Source organism: Pongo abelii, chromosome 1 (assembly GCF_028885655.2).
Source record: "Pongo abelii isolate AG06213 chromosome 1, NHGRI_mPonAbe1-v2.0_pri, whole genome shotgun sequence".
NCBI classification, from domain to species: domain Eukaryota; kingdom Metazoa; phylum Chordata; class Mammalia; order Primates; family Hominidae; genus Pongo; species Pongo abelii.
The window spans coordinates 158349941-158377507 of NC_071985.2; the positions used below are offsets into that span (position 1 = coordinate 158349941).

The following is a 27567-nucleotide window of genomic DNA, read 5'->3' on the forward strand; positions in this document are numbered from 1 at the left end:
GCAGACATGTCCCAAGCTAATTGGAAGGGAGCATAGAGAAGGTGTTTCCAGTCAATAAATCACTTTCTTGTTCAATTAAACTAATTTCTTTTAAATGACAACCTCTTCTCAGATTCATGAATCTTTAGAAAGAAAATTAACATTGACCTACCAATTCATGACCCCTCAAAATGAGGTTGCTCCTTTAAGGAAATCATTCTCTGAACAACTGAGAATTTTAATAAAAATGGAAGCAATGACCCAGAGCATTTGTACCTCTCTAGCACACTTGCTCTTTTTATCAAATTTGAGAATTCAAGACAAACTCATGAAACTGCATCATTGCTGTGACATTGACAAATGGTAGAAAGACTGGTGAAAATCTTATGGGTATTATTTTTAAATGGTTGAGCATTTAAAATTTAGTCAACCTCTTTAACCTTTGCCCAGATGTCATTACCATTTTAAATCTTACTACTGTGCGTAAGAATTACATTTTAGGGCACTTAGGAGGTTTTTAACATGGTTGATTATGTTTTCCTTCTCAACACACATAGTAAGTTTATTGATTTGTTCTCTTTGGTGTCTGGCTTTTCTGTTTTGGTTTTTCTTCCCTTTTTCCTTTCCTTCTTTTTTTCTTTCTCATAGTACCTCACTCTGTGGGATCATTTCTGAACATTTTCCCGTTGTACATTAAAATAGTACTATTCACATTGAAAAGAATATGTGAGAGTTTTTTAAAAATTTGCCAAGTTTGATTCAGATAAGCAGACCCTATGACTTGCATCACAGAAAACTAGTGGAAATCACTGACAGCCGTTAGGTGCCATTCATAAGCATTTGTGGAAATACCCAAAGACTAGAAAGTAACTGAAAATTATACATACACGAGTAAAAGTATTTATGTATATATATATATGAATATATATACTTATGTGTCTGAATGTGTGCACACATGTATATTGAGCCTTCTTATAATCAATGGATGGTAGTTTAAAGAGTTTAAGTAGGCTATTCGTATCTATAAAAGACTGTGTTCCAAGATCAAATATAAAAAAAAGTGTGATCAGATTTCCAAGCCAACATAGCACTCTAAAGTCTATTTGACACATAATGGTAACTGCCTTAATCAACAATTTACAGTTTAATAATACTGTAAACTCAATTCCCTTTTATTATATTAATTTTACGTTAAATTGCATTACTCTGTTCTCACACTACTATAAAGAACTACCTTAGACTGGGTAATTTACAAAGGAAAGAAGTTTAAAGAGGTTCCTGGTAGGGTCTCAGGAAACTTGCAATGATGGTGGAAGGGGAAGCAAACATGTCCTTCCTCACATGGTGGCAGGAAGGAGAAGTGCCGAGCAAAAGGGGAAGAACCTTATAAAGCCATCAGATCTCAGGAGAATTCACTCACTATCACAAGAATAGCATGAGTAGCATGAGGATAACCCCATGATTAAATTTTCTCCCATTGGGTCCCTCCCATGACACATGGGGATTAAGGGAATTACTATTCAAGATGAGATTTGGGTGGGGGCACAGCCAAGCCATAGCATAAATAATCAACAGATTCCTATTTGGGTGACAGAAACTTGTGATCTCTCTCTCTGGGACTTTGTGTATGATTTCCCTGCTTCTTAGAATGAATCCAGATAGTACTTCTGTCCCCACAATTACCCACCCAAGTTTTACTTCTTCCCTCAACACTTGACTTGTCATTTAGGACCCAGTTCAGATTTCAGTTCTTCTTGGATACCCTTCTTGTATGAGTATAATTTACTTATTTGTGAAATGTGATAATAATCTGATACATAGGATGTTTTACAGATTAAGTGAGATTGTGCATGCCACACACAATAAACAGTTGCTGTTGTGATTGTAGCACACCATACTGCACTGCCATTCTTTCTTTGGTTGGATTGTCCCTTCAGGGCAGGGACTGTGCTTATGCAGCTGTGCAACTTTGTAACCTTGGGTTAGTAGGAGGCCAGGCTCATAATAAGCACTTTGGGTTTATTGCACAAAATAACTATTCTAATCTCCTTTGTGTCTGGCAGCAAGCATGCTGACTGACTACCCTTCTCTCAGTTTTACCCTCTGGCCTTTAAAAGACAGTGGGTGTCTTCTGTTTTTCCACAGGGGGTTTTGGAACTGTGCATGTGTGTGCACAGGCACACACACACACACACATGTGCCTGTGCAACAGGGGTGGAGACAGTAGCAGGAGGTGCTTCTAGCAGGACAGTGTAAAGACAGGCACCATGGTGCTCTCTTATCCCTGGACCTTTGCATGTGGTAATCCCTCTTCCTGGAGCAATCCTCTTGTAAGTTCCCGCACCTGCCCCTCAAATGGCCAGGCACTTATTCAGTTCTCTTCTACTGGCTCAGACTTCATTTTCTTCCTGATTGTTTAAATCATCCCCCTGCTCCCAAGTCTCCTTACTGTACTTCTAATATGATTCTAAACCATGGTATATTTTCCTTTCAGAGCACAGGCAAATGTACATGTGGTTCATTTAAGAATAAAGCACTGCTAATAACACAATAGCAGCTAACAGTGTCATGCACTGCCCTAAGCTCTTTACTTGCATTATCATACTAATGCTTAACAGAAGTTCTATGATATAAGGCACAATTATTTTCCCCTTTTACAGATGAGGAAATTGAGCTTAATAGTGAGTAAACAACTTGTTGAAACTCATAGAGTACAAGTGTCAATAGAAGATTTAAAACTGGGTATTTCAGAGGGTGGGGGTAAGTGAAAAACACACTGGTAAGATGATCTCAAAAATGGTTAGAAACAGCATGGCTTTTTAAAAGAACCAGCTCTTAGGAAATTAACCTAATCTTTAGTGGAAAAAAATGACAGGCATTTGAATGAAGCTCTTTAGTACAATTTTATTTTTTTTCCTTGTATAATATACTCAATAATATATTTAGAAAATGTAGCCTACACAGCAGCATTTTTTTTTCCAAATGCACAATTGCTGGTAGAACCCACCTATTAGGTGTTTGTTGATTGTTCATTGACAGAGAAGCACTACTTACTACAGAGTTCCCTGATAGGTTGGCCAAGGGTTTGTTTGGTCTGTGTACGATTTGACTTCTCCCTCTGCTCAATGCTGCTTCCTCTGTTTTCCTTTCACAGGTGTTGATTGCTAATAAACATCTTGTACCCAAAGCTGCATTTCAGCATGTGTTTTGACCAAATCTGAGAATTGATTTTCTCAAATTAGCTAAGATGGGAAAGGAGGACAAGGTATTGGGAAGTGGAGGGGAATAGGAAGAGCAGAAGGAGGAGGAATACCTCATAGAGAACATTCAGTTTTATAGTTAAAGCAGAACAATCCTGGTTTGAATCCTGGATCTGCTTTTAACTAGTTATGGACTAGTTATCTAACCACTCTACATCTGTTAACTCATCTTTGAAGAGGGAAGATAATACTAATTCACAAGATTGTGTATGTTATACAGAGTGTTTACTCTATGCACTACAAAAACTTAAGAAAGTACACAATAAATGCTAGTGATAAAAATTCTTAGTTTCCAGAAGTTTCCATTCTGGTCACCTTTCCTCTGAACAGCCTCATTATCTCCCTTAGTTTTAATTTTTCTATTAATGCATATTTTTCAAGCTGCTACAATTTTTTTCTGTTCAAAGATGTAACATTATAAAGAGAAGAATTCATGGTATATGAAAGCATATACCATGTCTCATATGCAACTAGTCAAAGTTAGTGTGTCTCAGGCCTACTGACTCCCATTTACTTCTTACCCATTGCCTCATCTGTGAACACTGCAAAACTATCTTGCCAGCAGTCAGCACAGTTGGAGACCAGTCTTGTTTTTACTAGTCACTTCAAACCATCATATTAAGGCTATAAACAAAATAATATTATGGTTCTCATCTGGCTTCATTGTTAGAATAAGCTGAGAAAAATTGTAAATCAATATTTAGCATAATTGCTGAGATCTGGCAGGTTTGGATGCAAATAAAAAAGAATGAAGAATGTAATATAAAATCATTTATATGATATTAGTTTAATCACCCCCTATAAAGTGACAGGCTGTAGAGACTCTTGGTGTAATTGTAGTTGGCAAAGAGTTTTCTTATATAGGAATATAAAATAATTGACCCTCATGTCAATTGTTCTATATTTGTCTTTCATCAAGTTTCTTCAAAAGGATATATTTTTTCTGCCTCCCTGGGGACTATATTTTTTTCTAATGCAATATGTAGCATGCCACAAAGGCACCATTTTTTCAAACACAAGAAAAAACAAAAACAAATGACAAAAACAAAATTGTTAGTATGATCACTCATGTGGAGAATGCTGCATTTAAAAAAGCCAAAATACTTAAACATGCTTCTGCCATAGACTACTTCTATTTATTGTCCAGAAGCAGAAAAGAAAGGTGATTATCCTCACATGTGGATTTTAAAAAAGGATATATGTCAAGGAATTGGACCAATATGCTTCGTTTCCATTAACTGATTTGTACATTTACTCAACAAATCTTGGCTGAGTTTGTGACAGTTTACTGTGTGAATGGCTCCATACAACACCTTGTAGGAGGGTGTACAGGAAGACAATCTTACATGAGTCTGAAGACAGTGATTAAACATGGGTGAAAGAAATTCTGGTGGAAGGTGGTGAGACAAGGACCCTAGGAAAGAGATAGGTACAATTTTGTGGGAACTCCTGTGACATTTTGGCATGTTCTTTATTGATTTATTGATGAACCCTCCCTACTTTTAGAACCTCAGCTTCCTGAATGTAAAATGAGGGAGTTTGCCAGATTCTATGTGGGTATTTTCACATGTGAATTTCCATATTCCAAAAATGATGAAGCTTTAAGCAAATATATTTCCAGACCAGTAAACTGAGATGTTCACTTCAGGGAGTAGTCCTAGCATTTTACTTGATGGATAATGGCTAAGTAAAGAAGATTGAATTATTGAGGATCATGTATCTTATAAGGGGTAGAATTAGAATTGGACCTCAAGTCGAGGGCAAGGGCTCATGGGAATGAGTGTGCTCTCTTGCTCTTTCACCTTCCGCCATGCGATGACTATTTTGTGATGGAGTTGTTTCAAAAGTGATGGTAGGGGAATTCCCACAAGGGAGGGCCTCATAACATCTTGTGATGGTGCCAGTTGGGATTCCAAAGAAAGAAACACTAAATGCCAAGGTCATCAGTCCAAAGCGTTTATCAAGGGAACCTAGATGGAGAGTGCTGCAGCATATTCTCGCAATGAACAGTGAGAGAAAAGGGATGTGCTATCTAGGCGTGTCCATGGTGAGGGGGCCAGGGTATATGGAGATTATATGAAATTTTAGGAAATTTGGTTCATAGCCCAGGCCAGTTTCTTTCTAGGAAACCCAGATAACTTTTTCAGTGCCTGGGAATGTTCAAGTCCTCAGTTTGGGTTCAGGCCTGCTGGGCAAAACCTACAGCTGGTTGGTTCATAAAGCAGTCAAGGCACTCTGATTTTTAGTCATGATACAGAAAAAAAGTGAAGGAACTGGGGAAACTTTCAATGACGCAGTGAGAAGGGAGAAGGCCCTCACCAGATGATGGCATCTTGATCTTGAACTTCTCAGCCTCCAATACTGCAAGAAATAAATTTCTATTTTTTAATAAATTACCCATTTTGTGGTATTCTGTTACAGCACCATTAAATGGGCTAAGACACAGTCCAATCACCATCACATTCAGTGTCCAATGTTTCTGCTCCTTGCATCAGGCTTATGGGAGAGACCTTGCAGAACATAGAGGAATGGCCCTCAAAGATGTCCATATTTTAGCCTTCAGAGCATGTGGATCTGTTACTTTACATGAAAAGGAAGAATAAAAGTTGCAGATGGAATTAATATTGTAAATCATCTGACCTAAAATAAGGAAATTATCCTGGATTAATGTGGGTGGGCCCCATGTAATCACAAACGTCCCTAAATAGGGAAGAGGGAGGCAGAAGAGCCAGAACCAGAGAGATATCATTGTGAGAAATAGTTGACCAGCCATGGCTGCATTTGGCAATGGAAAGGGCCCAGGACCCAAGGCATGTAGGCAGCCTCCAGAATATTGAAAGGAAAAATAACTGGATTATCCTGTAGATCCTGCAGAAGGAATGCCACCTTAATTTGAGTCGTTTCTGTCTTCTGACCTCCAGAGCTATGAGATAATAGATTTGTATTGTTTTAAGCTACTAGTATGTGGTAATTTGTTATAGCAGCAATAGGAAACTAATGAACACTTTATTAATTCAGATGGAATAAGTCACAATTTGGGTTAAATAAAACTAACCTGGTTGAACCAAAATTATTTTTAATATCTCCTCAAACAAGTATGCTTTTGAGGAAATTTTTAGTGCAAAGCAGGATGCAGGAATATATATTTAAGAGATTAGCTGAATTTAAGACTTCAGCACATTGCTTTTATGCTAAAATTATGAAGGAAAGTTACGTATTTGTTAATATAAGACTGTAAGAATTTTTATTTAAAAGGTTTCTATCTCTGTAGTGGAGAATTGGGTGGATTATATTTCTCTGTGAATATTTCACCATTCACATTTTTCCATCACTATACTTAGCATACTGTAGTCCTCACATTAGCAAGACCTGATGAGTGGTGTTCACTATGATTTGTTACATAACGAATAAGCCTTAGGTTATATGGTCTTTGGCAAGTGATTTAAACTAAGGCTTGTTTTTCTCATCTACAAAATGGGGATGATCATATCTTCTGTTATGGACTGCATGTCTGTGTCTCCCCAAAATTCATATGTTGAAACCCTAATCCCCAATGTGATAGTATTTGGAGATGAGGCCTTTGGGAAGTAATTAGATCATGAGGGATTGGTGCCCTTATAAGAAGAGACACAAGAAAGCTTGCTTCTCTCTCTGTTCTCTCCCATATGAGGACACGATGAGAAAACTGTCATCTGTAAACAAGGGAGAGGGTCTTCTTCAAGAACCTACACATGTTGGTACCCTGATCTTAGACTTCCAGCCTTCAAAAATAGTGTTTGTTTAAGCTACCTAGGCTATGGTATTCTGTTAGAGCAGCCCCAAAGAAACTAAGAGAAATTGGTACTAACAGTAGGATACACGTATCTAAAAATGTGGAAGTGGCTTTGGAACTAAATAATGGGTGGAGGCTGGAAGAGCTCTGAGGTGCATGCTAGAAAAAGCTTAGATTGCCATGAGGCAATTTTTAAAGGTGATTCTTGTGAGGACTCAGAAACGAGAGAAAACCTCCATCTTCTTAGAGAATACATAAACAATAATAAACAGAATGTTGGTGGAAATAAGGATGGTAAAGGTCATTTTAATGAGGTTTCAAATGGAAATGAGGAACATGTTATTTGAAATTGGAGAAAAGGCAATATTATAATAAATTGACAAAGAATTGGCTGAACTGTGTTCGTATACTAGTGTTTTTGAAAGGCAGAAAAATTGAGGCAGAGGGTCACTTGTTCACAGTTATGGAGCCAGTAATGGTGGAGCCAGAATTGAACTGAAGTTAGAGTTGGCATTTCTCTGTCTCTTTTCATCACCAAAGGTAATGAAGACAGTGTGGGGATGGGTAGTACAGGGAGAGATGAGGGTAGAGTTACAGGGTGCTTCAGGTCAGAAGAAATGACATTATCAATGTGATCCATAAAGAAATATTGCCTTAGGTTTTCCTAAAACTGACTCACATTAAGCAATAATCTTGTTTTGGAGCTTTTCCACTTTAGTAAGATAAAAGAGCTGTAATAGTTAGATATTGTTCATATTACATGGATCTAAAACAACTAGATGAGACTATGTATGTGAGAGTACTTTGTAATCTGCAAAATGGAATATGGATATTACACTCCTTCCCCAGCTCAGGATTCAGTGCCTGACATGGAGATACTTGGTAATGAATTAGCTTATGATACAGGAAGAAATCTCTCTCTCTTTCTCCTGTGTCTCTCTCTCTCTTTCTCTCTCTCTCACATACACACCCAGACACAGACACACACACACGCGCACACACAGTGTGTATCTAGTGTGTGTATCTCCCCACTAGATTGGGAGCTCCATGAGTGCAGTGTCTGTGCCATCTCTGTGTCCCTAATGCCTTACAGAATAACCTATAATTAGTCATTAAACAATAAGCTTTTCTGATTTAAAAAACTATTATAGTGCCTTTCCTTTTAGCTGGGATTTTTATATGGTAGACTATCTCTCTTTGGGATCAGGAGAAGGGATTGTTATGAATCACTGACTTTATTACAGAGCCACATTTATATATTACATGGTGGGAGGCAGGGTTAGAGGGTTAAGTGCTGAAAGGCCACAGCTGGGAAGGTAGCACCCCGGTGACTCCGCTTTGGCTCCTCTAAACTTCAGGCCCTGAAGGATGTGTTGTGTGCACTGAAGTGAGGGAAACAGGAACCAGCATGGAGACAAGGTTGCTCTGTCTCCTGGGAGACTGTTTTCCCCAGTGCATTGAGCCAGGAAGTGGGTTTTTCCCCCACCTAGTGACCAGGGGATGGGTAGATAGTCTTGTTCATCACAAAAAGAAACAAACGTGTTAGACTGGTCTGGCCAGTGAGTTGTGGGTCTTGGCATGACAACATAGCCTGCGAGTAATATGGTCACAATGCCCTGGTGCTTCTTGCTGTGACCAACGGAATCGATGAACAGGGTGCAGTGGAGGATCACAGGCCTGAGACAGCACGACCAGGAAGTCTAGTGTTGACACTGGATGCAGAGTGTAACATAGAAGCTGCAACACAATCACCAAGCCCAGCGCAAGGTGACCTTATTCAGCCCAGGCTTATGCCATGAGCAAGAAAAAAAAAAAAAAAAAGAAAAGAAAAGTGAAGGGAGTAAGTGGCACTGAATGTAGAGGAAAGGGTGGAATTTCAGAGAAGCTCCGCTAACCTGAGTTTGTGTTGGTCAGTGAGCTCTTGTAATTGGGTAAATGCGAAGGTGGGCTACAAGCCCATATCAAGTACAGGTGAAAAGGACCAGAACAGAGAGGATCAGCCAGACCACAGTGTAGCTGACACTGGCCCACGCAGCATTTGACCATCTCCCTGGAAAGGAGTCTTGATGGTCAGAAAGATGGGCACATGTATATGCATGCAGTGGAAATGCTTGAATTGACCATTTTACCAAATCTGTATATAATTTACTTTAAAGCAATTTCTTGATATCAAACAATTTAGTAATGTAAAGTTTCAGTTAAAAAAAATTCCATCATTGTCTAAAAAGGAAATAACTGAGCCAGTTATTATTCAGCTGTCCTACCAAGCTAGTCATATGATGATAGTTGTAGAAGGAGTTGCTTACAAATGGTATCCCAAGCAAGAACCCACATTTATTCCTAAGTAGGAAAAGGTGATGTGTAAAAAGGTTTCAACCCAACTGGACCTGCTCGACGATTTGTAAGCCTGGACAGGCATCGTGCACACATTTGTTAGCAGAAGCCCGAGAGAGCAGAATTAAAGTCAGGTGCTACCAAAGCTGGCTAAGCAATTGTTATTAGGATCTAAATATTAAAGAAGTTACAGAGCCTGAATTAAGGAAGGGGATACTTTATCAGTCAATAGGGAAGTTGAGGTTTATGTGATCCCAACTTTTTGACCCCCCACTTCATTTAATCGGGTTTTAGCACTCCCAGCTATTCCAAAATTATTGATTTTTTTAAGAAAAAACTTGAGCCTGAAAAACAGACAAAAGACTACATATGATATCACTCTAATGATTTATCTTAAGAATCTGTGAACTGTGGAATCATGATTGTTAGGACTGAGAGACACCTGCTCACCTTTCTGAAATGAGGAGCTGAAAAGATATTCTGAGATTTAGAAAGGGTAAGGTATACAATGTTGACCTTTTGGAGACAGGAAACCTTTGATGAACTATAGGACACCAAGACAGTTCATTTAAAAGATGGTTTCAAAGCATTATCCGGAGCTGGTTTTCTGTGTGCCTTACTGAAGCTCTTGGGTTGTCTTTTTACATAAACCTAGGGAAATAATGGCTTTTGCAGTTGTTCATGTGTCTGCAGCCCTCATGTGGCACCTTGGTTTCTAAGCTTTGTAACTGCTTTTCAGTCTCTTTTGAGGATGAAATTAAACTTTTCTTACTGTTTGGCAGCATGGAACTTTCCTGCGATGGGCTGTTAAGGAGAAAAGAGGCATGAAGAAGTCACCTATATCATCTCCATGTAATTAAGGAGTACAAACTGTTAAATAAAATTGTTGCTAATTATATTTACTTGACTCTATAATACGAGTCCCTGCTCTGATCTTAGAATAAATTAAGGATTAGCAGTTCATAAAATGTATAGATTATAAAACTTTGTTGCCAGTAATAGAGTATGCATTTTTTTAAAGACAGCTTTGTGTTTGGACTATCTAAGCTTTCTTGTTCTCTTTCTTTCTCTGCCTCTCCCTGACTCTGCCTCTGTCTATCTGTCTTCCTCTTTGTCTCTCTCTCTCTCTCTCTCTATGTGTATATAAGTATACACACACACACATACACACACACACACAGTAGTCCCCTCTTATCCGTGATTTCACTTCCGGTGGTTTCAATTACCTGTGGTCAGCCACAGTCCAAAAATATTAAATGGAAAAATTCCAGAAATAAACAATTTATAAGTTTTAAATTGCACGCTGTTCTGAGTAGTGTTGTCAGATCCTATGCTGTCCTGCCCTGTCCTGCACAGGGTGTGAATCATCCCTTTTTCCTGGGTATCCACGCGGTATATGCCACCCCCCCTTTAGTCACTTACCAGCCGTGTTGGATATCAGATTGAAAAAATCTAGTATACATAGGATTTGGTACTATCCACGGTTTCAGGCATCCACTGGGGGTCTTGGAATGTGTTCCCTGTGGATAAGGGAGGACTACTGTATATACTAACATCTATATATATGTCTACGTATGAATGTGTATTTGCATGCACCATGTATACATACATATGTGCGTGCATGTTTTTGTAAGTTACTGAATAATTAATGAAGGATAGATTGAAACAGAAAATAGTGCTCAACTTTGACATACAGACTTAGATTGACAATTTACTAAGGTATAGCATATAATCAACAAACCAATTTATCCTCTTTTAACTCTTAAAATAAAAGACCCTAAAAATCAAAAGTGATCTATGAATTATTGTTTTGGTGCTGGATGTGAAATTAACGCAAATGTCTAGATATATATGAGGAAGTTAACACTTCAAAATACTGAGCTTAAATTTAGTTAGGAACTTATAACAATAAAAATAAGTCCCAAACAAAATCATATCTTTATTTACTGAGCACATTATTATTTCGATACACGACAAATATCATCAATAGGGGTACCAAGAATAATGCTCTATCCTGGCCTGGCCTTCAAATCTAGCAGAGGACACCAAGAAATAAACAATTACATATTATGTGATGAGATAGTAACTCAGGGTCTTATGGGGTAGGAGCTGGGGAGCGGGAGTGGAAGGCAAGACAGCACACCAGGACATATCGGAGAATGTTTCCTAAGAGGAGATGCTTATACACCACGGATATTATCTGCTGGCTGGCAGGTGAAGGAAGGGCCTTCACAGTTGGGAGACCACGTTGTATTCTGAACATGAGAGACAGCAGGTAAGTTTGAGTTACCAGAGTTTAGGGTATGTCATGAGAGGCTGGAAGAATCTGCTGAAGGAGCCCTTACTTTCCCATCAGGCCTCCTATGTGAAGCCCTTTTTGACAACTGTAGCTGGTGGCCTCCTTCTCTGTGCTGCCATGACTTTTTGCATATTTCTGTTGTTGTACTTTCCCCATCCACTTTACCTGTTGATGTGTGATTTCCATACTTGTCTGTGGAATAATTAAAATCAGGATGATTTTCTAGATCTTATCATAAGACTTAGAAAAGAGTAGGGACTCAATACATGTTTATTAAACACATACATGAATGACTGGCAGGCTGCATGAGTGAATGATTATGCACTATTTGGGGAAAAAGTAAAGAATTGCCTTGGTTATCAAGCAACCCCTTGTAAAACCTTATTGGTTTTATTTCTGTATTTTAGGTTACTTGCTGCATATAATAGCCTTATGGATAAACACCTGGCTGGGTATTTTAACAATACAAGGATAAGGCGTCATCTCTTAAGATCAGGACTGGTAAGTTTTGGTTTACTTTCCGCTGACCTTCTTGTTTCATTAAGTCCAATAATTCCCTACCTTTTCAGGCTTTCTCTTTGAGTGACATCTTCCACTTTCCCTCATTTTAGAAAAATTACTTTATTTCCAAAGTTTTGATTTGTGTATTTGAGGTTGTTTGAAAAGATAGGAAGGCAGGTCACTATGACTGCTAAGAAAACTTATAAATTATTGAGGAAAAGGCCCTGAGACTTTCCAACAGCATATTTCAATGGTTTGTTTATTCATTCATTCAACACATATTTATTGAACACATTGTATGAGCTAGAAACTGTTAGGAATTGAAGATAGAGAAGATTTTACTGTCAACTTCAGAAAAAATATTGCTTTTGATATTCACAGAATATGGTGTGGAAGACATGTACATTTCAACATTTCCCCCAAATTTAAAAACAAGTATTTCCTGTGATGGTTTATTGATAATATTAGTGTATTTCATTAGCTTCACAACTGTTCTTTCCACAAAATTTCTATTCCTCTAAATGTATACAATGTGAAACCTTTTCAATATGTTATAGTATTCCATGGAAAGAAAGAGATGTGGTTATAGAAAGTGTTAGCTGTTTACCTTCTTAAAACACAATGGGTTTCCTTAACTATTGTTGCCATGGTGTTGAAAGAGCACGTATTGCATTTCTAATTGTTGTTTCTGTGCTTGGCACTCTAGCTGACAGATCTCAGAGAGCTTGCTTTTCTCCTCCTGAGGATTTGTTATCAGACAGACCTGGCTGAAACTGAGCTTGCCATTTATAAGCCATAGAATCTGGAGTAAATCACTTTCTTAACTTTTTCAGCCCCAACTTCCTCAATTGTAAAATGAGAATGATGGCATGCAGCTCTCAGAATTGTTGTGGCAGTTAGAGATGTGCAATAAATGGGTGTTGTAATTATTGTTACTATTAACATCACTTCTTTGGATAACAGTCTGTGAACTTTGCCTACAAATGGGAAGGACTTTGTATTTACTTATCAGCATCATTAACAAGCACTTATTGAACACTGGTTGTATGCATAGCAATTCAAATACGAAAGATGCAGGCCTTTCTCTAGAGGTTCAAATATAGCCTCTCAGCTAGCAGTGTTCAGGGTCACCAAGAAACCCAACAGAAAATGCGAATGTGAGACCTAACTGAATCAGAAGCTCTGTTAAGGGACCTATCAGTTTTTCAACAAGACCTGCAGGTGGTTCTGATGCATGGTCAAGTTTAAGCACCTTTGCCCTATAGGAGCTTCCGCTCTAGTTGGGGAGATCAGACATAGTCACACAAAGACCGTAAGTGGGTTATTTGTAATTCCAAGCACACTTTCTATAGGTATACCTCTTTCTTCCATTGGAAAATGTATTTACAAAAAAAGATTATCAATAAGCCATCACTTGTAGCACAACTCTGGTTGATCTTAATACTCCAGTGTGTTGCAACAGTAGTGTTAAAAACTACAGTTAGCAGAATTAAGAAAAATATGTGGCTTGCATGAAAGACGGGAGCAAAGCTTAAATAAGTGGAAAAGAAGAAGGTGAACGATCCGTATGGGTAACGCTCTTCGTTTACAGGGGATAGAGAACAATACAACAAATCAACAAATATGCCCACAGGAAGAATTAAAGAAAAGAAAAATAAGTAAATCCACAACAAAAATGGCCACTCCTAGGACTTGCAATGATGCCAGTTGAGACCAATATTGAATATCTTCTATGTATGCTAATGCATAATCTGTAAAATTCTGAATCAAAACAACAATTAAATTACATTTTGGGCTGGAGAGTGGAAGAAAAAAAAAAGCAGTAGGAAAACAAAGTAATGAAACCAATTATTTTTAAAGCAAACTGATGAGCTCCTCTGTAGCTCGCATGTTTGCCCTTCAAAGTACTTCCTACAAGATCATTAGTCCTGTGATCACTGCTCCTGGTCATTGTTTCAAAGTAGTATCCCGCCCCCTTCCTCCAGGAAAGTGTTCAAAAAAGAAATGAAAAGAACACCTGGGTTCCATCAAGGGAAAATTGTTACTGTGATGAAAATCTTGTTTTAAACGTCAAGTGTACCACCTGTGTGTGTTTTCACAGTGAAGGGTATATGAGACTGCCTTTCTCCTTTTTGCCTCATGAAATATTCATTAAAAGTGAAAGTTGATCAACCATAGTGATATATTCCTTTAGGCTTAAAAGCTACTGATGCTTTCTCTCCCTCTTTCTCCCCTTTCTTTTTTTTTTCTCTCTCTCCCTCCCTGCTTCCCCAATGCCTCTCTCTCTCTCTCTCCACCCACCGTGTGCGTGTGTGTGTGTGTGTGTCTGTCTGTCTGTCTGTCTTCTCCACCCTCCAGCCTCCCTTTTTTGGAAACTAACACCACATTTTCTATTTTATATTTCTATGTATGTTTTATTTATTCATGACAGATCACAAGAAGTGGAAGAATACTTTCTGAAAAAGAATATAAACTAAATATTATGAAGCGGGATCATCAAAAATATATCCGGGAATGCTTAGCCCAGGCAATTTTTCATAAAGTTCTTGATATGGAGGTAAAAATATATACTTACGTTTTATTTTATTTTATTTTTTTCTACTTCCACATCACTGAAGATGGAGGTATAAATCTTTACTATTTTCTTTGTAATTGATTTTGTCTAATATGATAATTAATAATGATTTTTACCTAGAAAAAGAGATATTCTTTCTGCATTTCATTAAAAAAGAAAATGAAACAAAGAAATACTCAATATCTCTCTGGGTAGCCAGAAGCCAGAAGTCTAGCATAAGCTTTTCTTCATTTCAGTTGGAGAAAAACATGGACATCATTATATATTTTGTGATATTTAATTTTCCAAATGTAGATTTTTCATTTACAATGGCTACTCTAAAACATACCAGCCCTCACCATCTGTACCTCCATTTCCATTTGCTAAAAAAGGTGACATCTGTTTAAATATCAGTAATTCCATTACCATGAATTATTTCAGATCTGTTATTCTTTTAAGGCTCCGAAGCTCAGCCGTATGTTACATTTCAAGGAATAGGCATTTTAACATCTGCTGTCCCTCCTACCGTAGGTCACGCTGGTCAACATAGATGCACAAACCAAGCATCAACAATATATTTTTTTAATCTGACAGGGTATCTTAATGGGATATCTAGCTAATTTGATAAATTATTTCAGCCTTGCTCCATGGAACTTGTAGTTTCAAGCATCAACACCATTTTAGTCTCTGAAAAAGCATGTCACTTCTTGGCTTGACCATATAAGCAATAAATCAGAAAACTTGGCTCATAAAACCATTGACCTGTGAGTGCAGTAAACATTTATGAACAACTGTAGAATCATCAGTAAACCAATATTAAGTCTAGTGCCACTGATAATATTTATTATTATGCTACATTAGGTAGATGAAGTGTTCACTTAAGATGTGTATGATCTGTTAATTTAGGAATTCACTTTGTGCTTCATATCGTGTCCATGAATTACATAGAATTGTTGTTTTTGGCCCTAAATTCTTGCTTATAAAAGTATTAGCTGTAATTTTTCTGTGAAAACAATAAATAAAATTAATAAAACATAAAATTAGTACCTTGTTTCAAATTTACTCAATAGGCACTGAGTTCTCTGTTAGCCTTAATCCTTGAAGTCTAGTTTTCCAAAATCTCACTTAACACACTGTGACACATCATAACTGTTGAATATGCTATTATTTAAATATTTGTGGATTCCTAGTTTTGAATAAATATTTTAGATAAATGTTAATATGTAATATATTAAATAACATAATTGTTACATAATAGAATAAATAATATACAAATATAATAGAACAAACAATATTTATCTTTAAATTGTCACATTTGTCTCACATTTAGTTTATGCTGATGCTCCTTGCTAATACTGCTGTATTCACATTCATGCATTCACTCATGCAACAAGCCCTAATTGCAGGTTTACCATGTGCCAGTATGAGGCTGAGTGTTGAAGCTGCAAGGTAGGATTTAAAAAAATACTGTAGAATGTGACTAAGTGCTAGAAGAGAGGAAAAAATAGAGTGAGTTCAGAAAAGAAGAGGAGGATGACTTTTCTCTGTGGGAGTCAGAGGAAACTGAACAGAGGTCTTGCTGTTTGAAGACTGAGTGAGGGATCCTGTGAAAATGTGGGAAAGGTGTTCCAGACCTCAGAAGTTGCAGAGGTGTGAAAGGACATAGTAGATGGAAAGGAACCCTCACTGAGGCCAGACTGCACAGTGGGTTAGTTGGCAGGAGTGGCAGGAAGTGACACTCTCCAACAAGTTGGTACCCAGTCTCTGGAGAGCCTTAAATTCTCAACTAAGTTTGGGGTGTAGGTGATGAGGCAATGAAATGTTTTTCAGCAGGGGAGTAAAAGAAATGAGCAGAGCTGTTTTAGAAAGATGATGTTGCTAAAAATGTGGAAGATGGATTAATGAACTGGAAAAGATTGGAGATGGGAGGTCAATTAGAAAGCTATTGCCAAAGGGTGTAGGCTAATAGCAGTAGTGGTAATGCTGGGAGATGCAGCTGTCTACAGAGAAGCTGAAGTGGGAGAAAGATTTAAGCTGACTGAATGCAAAGGAGTGAGGGAGAAGAAAGAGCTCAGAAGAAAGATTTTCTCACCTGGTTGGAGGTATGTGCACTGCAGATCAAGAACAACAGCGTGGGCTGAAAAGGAACCTTCAAGTGGTCAAAAATATGCCTGTTAGAATGGAGTCCTGGAAGTTGGAAGGTTCTCACAAGCTGCAGAATGGTTAAATAAGATGAGCACTGGGGGAACAGAAGGAAATTAGGTTTGACCCAGAAGACAAAAACATCGGTGGACTTGGCAAAAGTAGTTTCAGCAGTAGGGAAGTGGCAAGTCAGTAGATGTGGATGACTACAGTGAGTTGGGAATAAATGGAAGGTGGGAAAAGGTTGATAGTGAATTGAACAGTTTGATGATAAGTGGGTAGGAGATCAGAGGAAGAGAGAGAGGAAAGGGAAGTGTTAAGAAGAGGATTGATGATAGGGAATTATTGAGTCTGCAGGATTCCTAAGGTAGCAGGAGGGAACCAAGAACAGAGGGGAAACATTTTTGCAAAGGGCCAATAAATAAAACACTCTCAAATATGTCTAATTAATTTCAATTTGCCTTTTAAGCAGATTATTTTTACGTGAGGCTTATTTTTAAATTATAGAATAATATATTACAAAAACTTGGGGGGAAAAAGCATAAAAAAGGAAAATAATTACATACAATTCCTCCTTTCAGAGACAACTGCTGTTAACATGCATTTCTTTCTAGTCTCTTTTCTATTCGTATTTTTACCTTAGTAAACTCATACTATGTTGTGACAGGGACAACAAGGTTTTGTGAAAAAACAAGCGAAAAACAGGAAGTTAGTGTCAGATAGGCCAAGGTTGAAATTACAGCTCCTCCCCTGGCTGGGTATATGACCTGGGACAAGTTCATTATCCTCTGCCTCAGTGCCTTTGTTTGTAAAATAGGGTGGCTTGGCAATTAGAGTTGTTCAAGAAGAAATAATGTATATGAAGCACCTTCTTAGCACAGGGACAGATACACAATATGAGCTTGATAAATTAAATTGTATTTCTGTGAAATTCTGTATCCTGCTTTTATCCTGCATTATGTGCATTGTCCATTTTTTAAACAAAATCTGTATGAACCTTATTTAAATGATCAATTATATTTTATTCCATCATATGGATGTGCCAGAAATATAGCCATTCTATTTATAGTTCATATTGTTTCTGCATTTTTTTTTGCCTTGAAGAAAAAGGAAAAAAAATATTTCACATAGCATCTTTGTGCATAAGACATTTTTTAAAATTACTTAGATTTCCCACAGGTTTAGAAGTGAAATTTAAGGGTTAAAAGTTATGAACACTTTTAACTGCTTAATATATGTTCAAAATGGAATTTCCAAATAGTTGCACCAATTTATATTCCCACTTGTGCACTGATGCAGATGATTCTTCTCCATCTCAATGACAAGAGGAGTAATTGAGAATATAGTTAGCTGTTGGAATTATTTTCCTCTAAACTGGTCTTTGCTATAACCGATATGATTCTCTCCTTTATTCTTTCCTGTATGCTTAGCGTTACCATCAGCTTGAAATAAAAAAAAAATTGGAGACCTTAGCTAGGAAGGAGCGAATCCAGAGCTTTAAGGTAAGGAGTTATATAACTCTCTATTACTTCATAGTATTATTCTATGATTTAAAAAAAAAAAAACCAGTGAAACTATGATTCCAGTTCCCTGGGACACTTTACTTTTGGTTAAAACATAGTTGAAGTCAATGATGGTTCCACCAAGCCTAATCTTAGCCATCATCATTACAGAAGACTGTGACAAAAATAGGAGCTGTTTGTACAAAATAAATTTTAATGAGGCACAAAACTTTCAAAGACAAACTTGAAAATGTTCTTGAAATTTTGCTTTTATATATTCTTGTGATAGAGGCCAAGGGATTTTAGTTTGTGTCTTAAGAAGGTAAAAATGGATGGTAATGTTTCCAACCTGATGGAAAACAGGGCTTTTTAAGAATGATACAATGACACATTTTCATTTGAATGTGACCCTTGGAAATATATGGTGGAAAGGATCCTCTTAGCAAAAGAAAGCATGGTAAAGTATAGATTTTGTAAAACACATTTTAAAATTCCTTGTTTGTTTTCTATTTTTTAAATATATCTTCTTTGCAGTGAACCCAGGAAAATATAAACTTGAATCAAGAGATGAGATATTCAGTTAAATTCAAAATTTCCATTTAGGTTGGCAGTTTTACTCAGTTTCTTAAGTCATTTGTAATCACATGTTGTTCTTAATTTTCTGTGTACTGTAGTATTACAAATGTGTGGCCTAAGATACGTTTCACAAACTGATGAATATTTGTAAAGCTTCTGTAGAATAACTTGCCATAAAAGACAGTAATTTTTCACCCTTGCCTGATGGACTCAGGTCTATTTTATCAGGGTGAGAAGATGATTTTGTTACAAAAATGTTTTCAAATGACAGAAGATGGGTCAGTTTGTCAAGATCAAAGAGTTGGTGTGTAGAGATTTGTGGTTAATCCAACTTCGCCAATGTTGCCCTACCTCAAGGACTAAGTCATAGATTCTATAATTTATCTGCTGAAATGTTGATGGAGAAAATGTGGTTACTGGAAAAAAAGAGTCACTCACACTGCATGAAGCAGGAAAAGCTGCTGTGTGTTATTCATCCTTGCCCAGGTAGCCAGATCCACTAAAGGAAGTACATGGGCATATTGTAGCATTGTCAGAGATTTGCTACCCTTGTGCCTCTTCATATGATTTTTATTTGAACAATTTTCACTTTATTACTGAATTTGGCACAAGATATATTTTAGCTCTCATTTTTTAAAACATGGGACACTTTTTGCCTAATGGAATTATTTATTTTCTAAGATAGAAAAGTACTATTTCTGGTAGTCTACTGATCGCAGCAGTAAAGCTCATTATGCCTTTTGTAGTGATCTGCTTGAAGCAAATTAACAAATATTATTGCTAAAATGGAGGATACACTGCTTTTTCAGTTATTTCTTTGAGCACAACTAAAGCCGACTCAATTTCTTGCCTTTTACCACCACACCTAGTTCCTTAACAAAAGTAACTCTTGGAAGAAATGAGAAGGAATTTCTTTAGTCATATAGTATTTCGTACATGTCATTCATAATCTAACCTAGATTACTAACTATGCATCTATTTGCTAAATTGCTTTCTTATTCTAGGGAGAGCACACAAGAAGGTCTGTTGAAAATAACATGCCAATCCTATCTCCCCACCCACCAGTTGGCCCAAAGACTAATCGTGGCCATAGTGTTCTGGTTGATGAAGGACATTCCTGTCCATTAGCACTGGTGAGTAATATTAAACACTTTGTCATGCAGTATCCCAGCTAATTAATTTATTATTTCTTATTCTCAGAAAGGATACTCTCTGGGAGCATGTCTCCATAATGCTGCCAGTCCTACTGAATGAAAATATAGTCTTATATCTGTTCAACTCTGTCTCTTCTGAATATCTCACTTCTAGTTAATATCACTACTGCCAAATCAATTTTGCTCGTTAATGCTAGATTAGTTTTCTGGAAGTCCAGATTACTTATGTTACTTACATACCCAAATAATTTCCCTGGCCTGTATTCCCTACAGAAAAGCTCAGACTCTCAGGTGACATTTAAGACTCTAAACCATATGACCTCAAATTAGCTATTCCAAATTTTTTCTGCATGATTACTCTTTAGCACCCTTCAATGCAGCAAAATGGGACCACTATACATATTCTATATTTTCTGACCTCTGGATTTTGTTCTTGCTCTTCCTCTACTTCCACCTTATCTGTACATATTCAATGGTACCATGTAGCATATTGGGCTAAATACTAACATTTGAGCTTCTTTTATTAAAAGTCTGTGCACATACTCTAAAATAAAAATAATTAAATGTACAGAAATTCTATCTGAAGAAACTAAACACTGATATTTTATTCCAGGTTGATTCATTTCTAATCTAAAGGTGGTGTTTGCTTGAGGGAAGGTAAAGTACCTTGAAATAATATAGATACAGGAAAAGATTTATAAAACATTTGCTGGAGGTTGATGGTTTAAGTTGTAAATAAATTGCTTGATTATGTCTTTATTCTTGCTTTGTGTAGGCTAATATATTTCCTTGTTAACATGTACTTTTTCTGAATTGCAAAATATTTATGGAGAAATTGCAATGCTTTCACAGATTGTTGAAGTAGGTTCATCATATATAGTGTTAAGCTTTGACATTTTTCAAAGGGTAAATATGTTTTGACATTTCTTGATGAACAGCTCAAATGATGAAAAGCAACCACTTTCATTTGTTGTCACCCTATTTCCAGGTTTGATTTGAATATATATGTATACAAATTCTTTTATTGGATGGCAAATTCACTAGACTCTCAAAAGCTTAACCTGAGTGAAACAAAAGAAACAATCAAGCGCTGTTTTCTGTCTTCCCACCTGTTTCAGAGAGGAAAAATCCTTGAAAGGCTTTCTTTTCAATTTTCCAGCTGAACACCTTCAATAAATAGTTTGTGATACATCCAGCAGATCTTAATGTGGTAGGAGTGAAAAAGTAATTTTAAAATTACAGGAAACACTGACACCAGCTTCAAAAACCTTTCTGTCTGGTAAGCCAGGATTCTTCATGTGACCCGCCCTGATGATGCTTTTGCACCGTAAGGGATACCTATTGTGATCTTGGAATTAAATAGGTCCCATTTTACAGAAATCCAAATCCCCCTCCCTTTTTTTTCCATCTGGATACATATTCTTTAAATTTGACTCATGATCTCCAAGTGTCCCTGAGATGAAGATAATAATCCTTTTGAGATATTGCCATTGATTTTTTTTTCTTTTTTAACTTTTTTAAGTGACTAAGGAAAGCATCCAATACAATGTTAGTGCCCTTGGTAACCTAAACTTTCAAAATAGTATACAGATTTTTAGCTGTACCACTCCCGTTAAAACTATGGAAAATCATTTCAGCTAATTCTGCATATGCTTGGAACATTCACCAACACTAATCTTCTACTAAGAATTAGAAATGCTCAGCTAAGCTAAGTAATCACCAGGTAGTTAATTTCAATTCATATTCTGGTATGGTTTTCAGAATGTTAAGCTACAATGCCATATTTATTCCAAGAAAATATATTACACACAATTTAAAATATAGTGAATTTAAGGTGGCTTCTGATGTGAACTACAACAATTTGTAGCGCACAGCTGTTAGTTAATGGTGCAGATTTGCTTTTAGAGATAAATGTAATCAGTTAAACATTTGACTACCACATTCATCTAACTGAATATCTATATGCAAATGTAGGGAAGTAAAATTTAGAGCACAACAGCCAATAGATCATGTTAGTTTGCAGTAAACTGTTCTCTTAAATTTCTACGATAGATTTTCCAAGTTTTTGTGTTCAGTTGGATTATTTGACAGGAGAGATCCTTGAGGCATGTTTGTTTTACAAAGTTCAAAAGAATTCTTTTGGGTGATCTGATTCCTTTGTTCAGAAACCTCTGTTCTAATTTCTCTTTGTGGGTTTTAAGACCTTTTACCTTTTGGACCATATAGGCTTATTTTTTGTTTCTTTAAACCAAATCCTGCTTTAGTCAATCCACTTGGCTTCTCATATTGGTTGTGATATAGGTTTGTGTATGAAAACTGTAAATATAATAACATTGGCATAAACAAAAGGGTCTCCTCCCCGTCTCAGCATATACATGAGTCTCAGCTGGTATGCTGTCTTAACTCTGTGAAGTCATCAAAAGCCCAGACTCCTTTTGTGTTGCTGATCTGCCAAACTTAGGGTGTTGCTTTTATCCATAAAGGCCAAGATGGTATATCACCATTGGGATATTTCACCAGAGGGGAGGGGTAAAGTGAGAGCACATATCTTCTTTCTAAGCACATGACCTGGAAGTCTCATGTGTCACTTCTGCTCTCATCTTATTGGCCAAAACTGAGGCATGCATCTACACAGAATTACAAAGGATGCTGGGAAATGTCATCTTTATTCATAATAACCATGTTCCCAGTGAAGAAAAGAGAACAGATATTGGGGAATATTATCTTTGCTACTCTTCCCATGTGTTGCTCACAACCAGCTTTCTTCCTGGTTGGATATTCAAATTTATCCTTCTTCTCTGCTTATCCACTTTCTTCTCTTGTTTACCATTGGAATAAAATCTAACTGCTTCTGTGGAACTTTAAGTTGTATTAGCCTCTTTGGCTTACCCTAAAGATTCTAAGAACTTTTACTTCTAAGTTCTGGTCTCAGGTATTTTATTGTCTGTTTGGCAGTGTTTGTGTGGTTCATTTGACACTAGTTGTTTTGTGTCACCATTAGATATTAAAAATTACTTTTTATGTTCTCACGGTTTCTATGGTAGGAATTCAATAAATGTTGACTTAACAAAATCAGAGGTTTAGCAACATATGACATGCTTCTCAAGCCTAACTTCTAAGGCTGGTTTTTGGTAGTAGGAGCTGCCTTATCATCTTTTTTTAAAGTATTTACACACAGTTTTCCAGAGCTGAATATTTGTTGTTCACCATTCTTTAATGTATTAAACCCTTTTCATTAGTCACTTATATACCACCCTTCTCATCCTCCTTCCTAAATATGTATGTACTATTCTTGATAGACTTTCTACTATTTTATTGCGTTAGAACAGTTGGGTCAAAAGTCTGATGTATTCTACTTTTGACACATTGCTAATTTTTTTTTTTTTTTTTTTTTTCTGAGGCAGCATCCCACTCTGTGGCCCAGGCTGAAGTGCAGTGGCACAGTCCCAGCTCACTGCAGACTCAACCTGCCTGGGCTCAGGTGACCTCCCACCTCAGACTTCCGAGTAGCTGGCGCACATCATCACACCCAGCTAATTTTTGCATTTTTTGTAGAGACAAGGTTTCACCATGTTGCCCAGGTCAATCTCCAACTCCCGGGTTCAAGTGTTCTACCCACCTTGGCCTCCCAAAGTGTTGAGATTATAGGTGTGAGCCGCTGCACCCAGCCACATTGCTAATCTTTATACTAAACTAACAATATTCTTTCAATGCCCCAAAAGCACTTCTAATGCACTATACAAGCACTTTTGGCATTTGCTGCAGTATATTCTTGATTAGAAAATGCATCAGTCAGTGGCTCAGCAGGAGACAGACAGATGGCTCAAACAGTGTAATTAGAAAGTGTTTAATAAGCTATTTGCAAAGAAGTAGGCAGGGCTAAGGAAAACCAACTGGGGATGCTAAGCATGCAGGGTCAGCATATCAGGAGCCACAGCACCCAGGCCTAATGGGGGAACAGAGGAATTGGACACCAGAACCAGCTGCTGGTACCTGTAGCTGGGAGAGGGCTTCCCAGTAGGAGCTGTGGACTTTGGTAGAGGGACCCAGCTGGCCCATTATGACCCTGCAGGGTGAGTCAAGGAGAAGAAAGACCCTAATCTCATCTCTTGCTAGTGCCTGTCACTAGTGGACTCCAGCTGCAGTCCTGAGGTTAGTGGGTGTAGTCCCAAAAGGAGTGACCCCCAGAGTCTAGGTCAGGCCAGAAAAGGTGAATGGTAGATCTAGAGGGACAAATGGAAAATATCTAGTATAGAAAACATATCCAATTTTATATACATTTTCCAGAGTTGCCGGTTACGATTTTTTTATTTTTGTTTTCCTAGTATTTCAAGGATGCCGTTGAATAAATTGTAATGCATTTCCTTTCCTCTTTTGTTTGAATTATACTGTCTGCTTTTACTTCAGCACCAGTCTTAAGGCTTAAAAGATTCAGAATAGAGTTTATATTGAAGACATTAGGCAGAAATGAGTCCATTCCAATAATATCCGTTTGGACACCTAAATTAGGAACATTATTCAACATAACATTAAATTGAGCAAAGCCATTGTATGAAGAGCATAAATTAGTTATTGTCAGCAAGTTTGCAGTATGAATGAAAATACAGGAATGTAATGGAGGATTTCTCCTTTGTCTAGAATACTCTATAATTGTGGCATTTAGTTATGTAGAGGACTTCAACACCATATGTTTTAACAAATACTTTGGGTCATAAGGGTATGTATAATGGAAGGACATAATTAAAGTTTAATCTGTTCAGTAAAAAGGCACCATTAATTACTCTAGGCAATTTATTGGGTTATTAATTGGTTCTGGAAACATGTCAAGATACTAATTTACATGGAATTTTTCCCCTAATTGTCTAGACAGCCCCTCGACCATATACTGCTCCAGGAAATATGCAGCCTCCAATTCGATTACAGCCTCTTCCCAGTAATCCTGCAGTAGAAACTGTTCCAAAGGTAACTTCAAGGTCCAGATCAAAAACCTCGTTGCTGGAAAATGAAGCTCTGTTTCCCATTGGGGTAAATGTTATTTTTGTCAATAAATATATTTTAATTTTTGAGTAGATTATTATAGGTTATTACAGTGGTCAAGGTATTATATTCTATTAAAATCTACACCGTGAAAATTATATTGTATATGTATGAAACACTTACTACATACTTGTGATTAATTATGTCTTACTCAAATGGGAAGGCCTGTAATTTGTGTCACTGAGTGAAAAAGTAAAGAATAGATTGGTAATAATGTATGGTGGTTTCTCCTTAGTTTACAAGGCTGATTGAAAAACAAAGGGGAAAACTTTTCCGAACCAGATATGACTTCTATCAGAAAAGACCTAGTGTTGACTTCTTGCAAATTTTAAATGCATGAAACCTAGAAAATGAAACTTTCCAAGAATAGGTTTGCATTTGCATGCCAACTTACTTTCCCATCAATGTATGAAATTGCTTCAAGTTTGACTTTTAGAAGGTTGAATATAGAAAGAATAGAATGTCCATCTTTAAAAAATGCTGGGTTTATCACACATAGGAGCTTGATTCTGCTACCTTCTCAAGGTTATATCTCAGATAATTTTCCCTTATTTTAATAGAGCACAGGAAGGAGGTATGGTAACCATGAAACATGAGTTACTTAAATAGGGAGGAAGAATTAGTGCATTCACTAATTAGGGAAGGTATTATTAATTTTTCTAAAATGAAGAAAATTTTGCCAGCTTAAGAAAAAACCTGCGACATGAGTACAATTGTCATTATGTTCAAAGGAATGATTATGTTTCATTTAAGAAACACAAGGTATATGAAATTAAGATATTTTTATTTTTAATTGACAGATAACCTTGACACTAAGAAATTAATTCAGACAAGTGATTGTGTTTCACAGTAAAAGTATAAATACAACTCTAAAAATAATAATATATTAATCCACTTAATATGCTTTTCAGTTTCTGAAGCACTTTTTATAAATCTTATTTCAGTTAATTTAATAATAGTTTCCTAGAAACCAAGAGAAATTAATCCAAAAGTGGTGGTGCTTCATCCAGGGAAGACTGCTTACAGTTAGGCAGGAACTTGTTGAGTCATATGTCAATTAGTTTGACACTTTCTAGGCTCTGGTCTCCACTTTGAAGACCCAGAGATTTCCTGTTTTAGCCAGGGTCCAGGAATAGTCACATCTTGTGAGATTGTCCAGGCTAACTAAACGAACTCAAAACAAGCTCATTTTTCTCTAGATAATAAACGAAAATAGGCAACTCAGTGATATTCACAGGCTATTTATTCACCAAGAGATGTCATAGTCAAGGCTTATAGAAGAAGTGCATTATCCCCTAGTAGGCAGACATATATGAGAAGCCAAATCACAATGAGAAAGTTGCCTAGTGAGCGTGGAATCAGAATGAGGGGAGATAGTGTAATAGAATGTTAATCGTATAAGGCCTATATGGCCTGATACACCCATCTCATCTTGGGAATGGGCTAGCCAAAGGTACCAGAAAACTCAAGGGTCTTTGGCTAAAACCCTCTGTATCCTCCAGCGGTAACTTTGCCATTAGGACTAGAAATATTCAAAGTCCAATGAGTAGGATTTCCTATCCCCTAGATAGTACTCGGATGGGTACTTTCCATGCTTGCCAAGGTGATTATATTATTTTTTAAATTCCATAATTATTAATGCTACTTTGATCAATACTTTGTCCCATTAGATATGTGAACACCATCAATCAGGTATTATTTAAGCTCTGCTGGCTGGGGAGCAATTTTTTTTTCCTTTAATGTTGCTCTTCAAATCTGTTCTGAGCCACTGGATAGATTTACTAATTGAATCTTTACAGGGCCTTTTCCTGTTTCAAGTTTTTTGGGTATGTATTATTGAAAGACAGGCAGCTAATGGTAGCTCTCATGTGCTGACAAGATTGAGATAAATTCCACAATAATGTCAACTAGCTAAACTCACTTTTCTTTTAGTAAATATTTATTGAGCATTTATGATGGCCTTGGTACTGCTTTAGGCATCAAGACAGACAAAAGTAACTTATTGGAGCTTATAGTGTAATGTTCACAGACAAAGTATACTGTGATTATGTCTTATCTGTAATTTTTTTCAATGGCATTGATGATGAAAATGATTTAATATAAAATCAGACAAGAAGCTCCTAAAGAAGAATAATATTCTGTACATTGCAGAGTATGTAGCGAGCACTCAAAAAACTCTTATTGCTTTTTTAAAGAGTAAAGCATATACATGTTGAAAGTTCTTGAAGGTACAACAGATAGAAGTAGGATGAACTGAGGGAGGAGCCAAGATGGCCGAATAGGAACAGCTCCGGTCTACAGCTCCCAGCGTGAGTGATGCAGAAGACGGGTGATTTCTGCATTTCCATCTGAGGTACCGTGTTCATCTCACTAGGGAGTGCCAGACAGTGGGCGCAGGTCAGTGGGTGAGTGCACCGTGCGCCAGCCGAAGCAGGGGCGAGGCATTGCCTCACTCGG

The 27567-nt window shown here is 37.1% G+C and overlaps 1 protein-coding gene across 1 annotated transcript in view; it reads left to right on the plus strand.

The window, feature by feature from the left end:
• ERICH3 (glutamate rich 3) overlaps positions 1-27567 on the plus strand; it is a 119205-nt gene that overhangs the window by 21175 nt on the left and 70463 nt on the right. The window contains exons 5-9 of the mRNA XM_024255348.2: positions 12052-12145; positions 14577-14702; positions 18272-18343; positions 19924-20052; positions 24940-25098. Of these exons, the coding sequence (XP_024111116.2) occupies positions 12052-12145; positions 14577-14702; positions 18272-18343; positions 19924-20052; positions 24940-25098 (580 nt within the window). The remainder of the gene's footprint in view (positions 1-12051; positions 12146-14576; positions 14703-18271; positions 18344-19923; positions 20053-24939; positions 25099-27567) is intronic.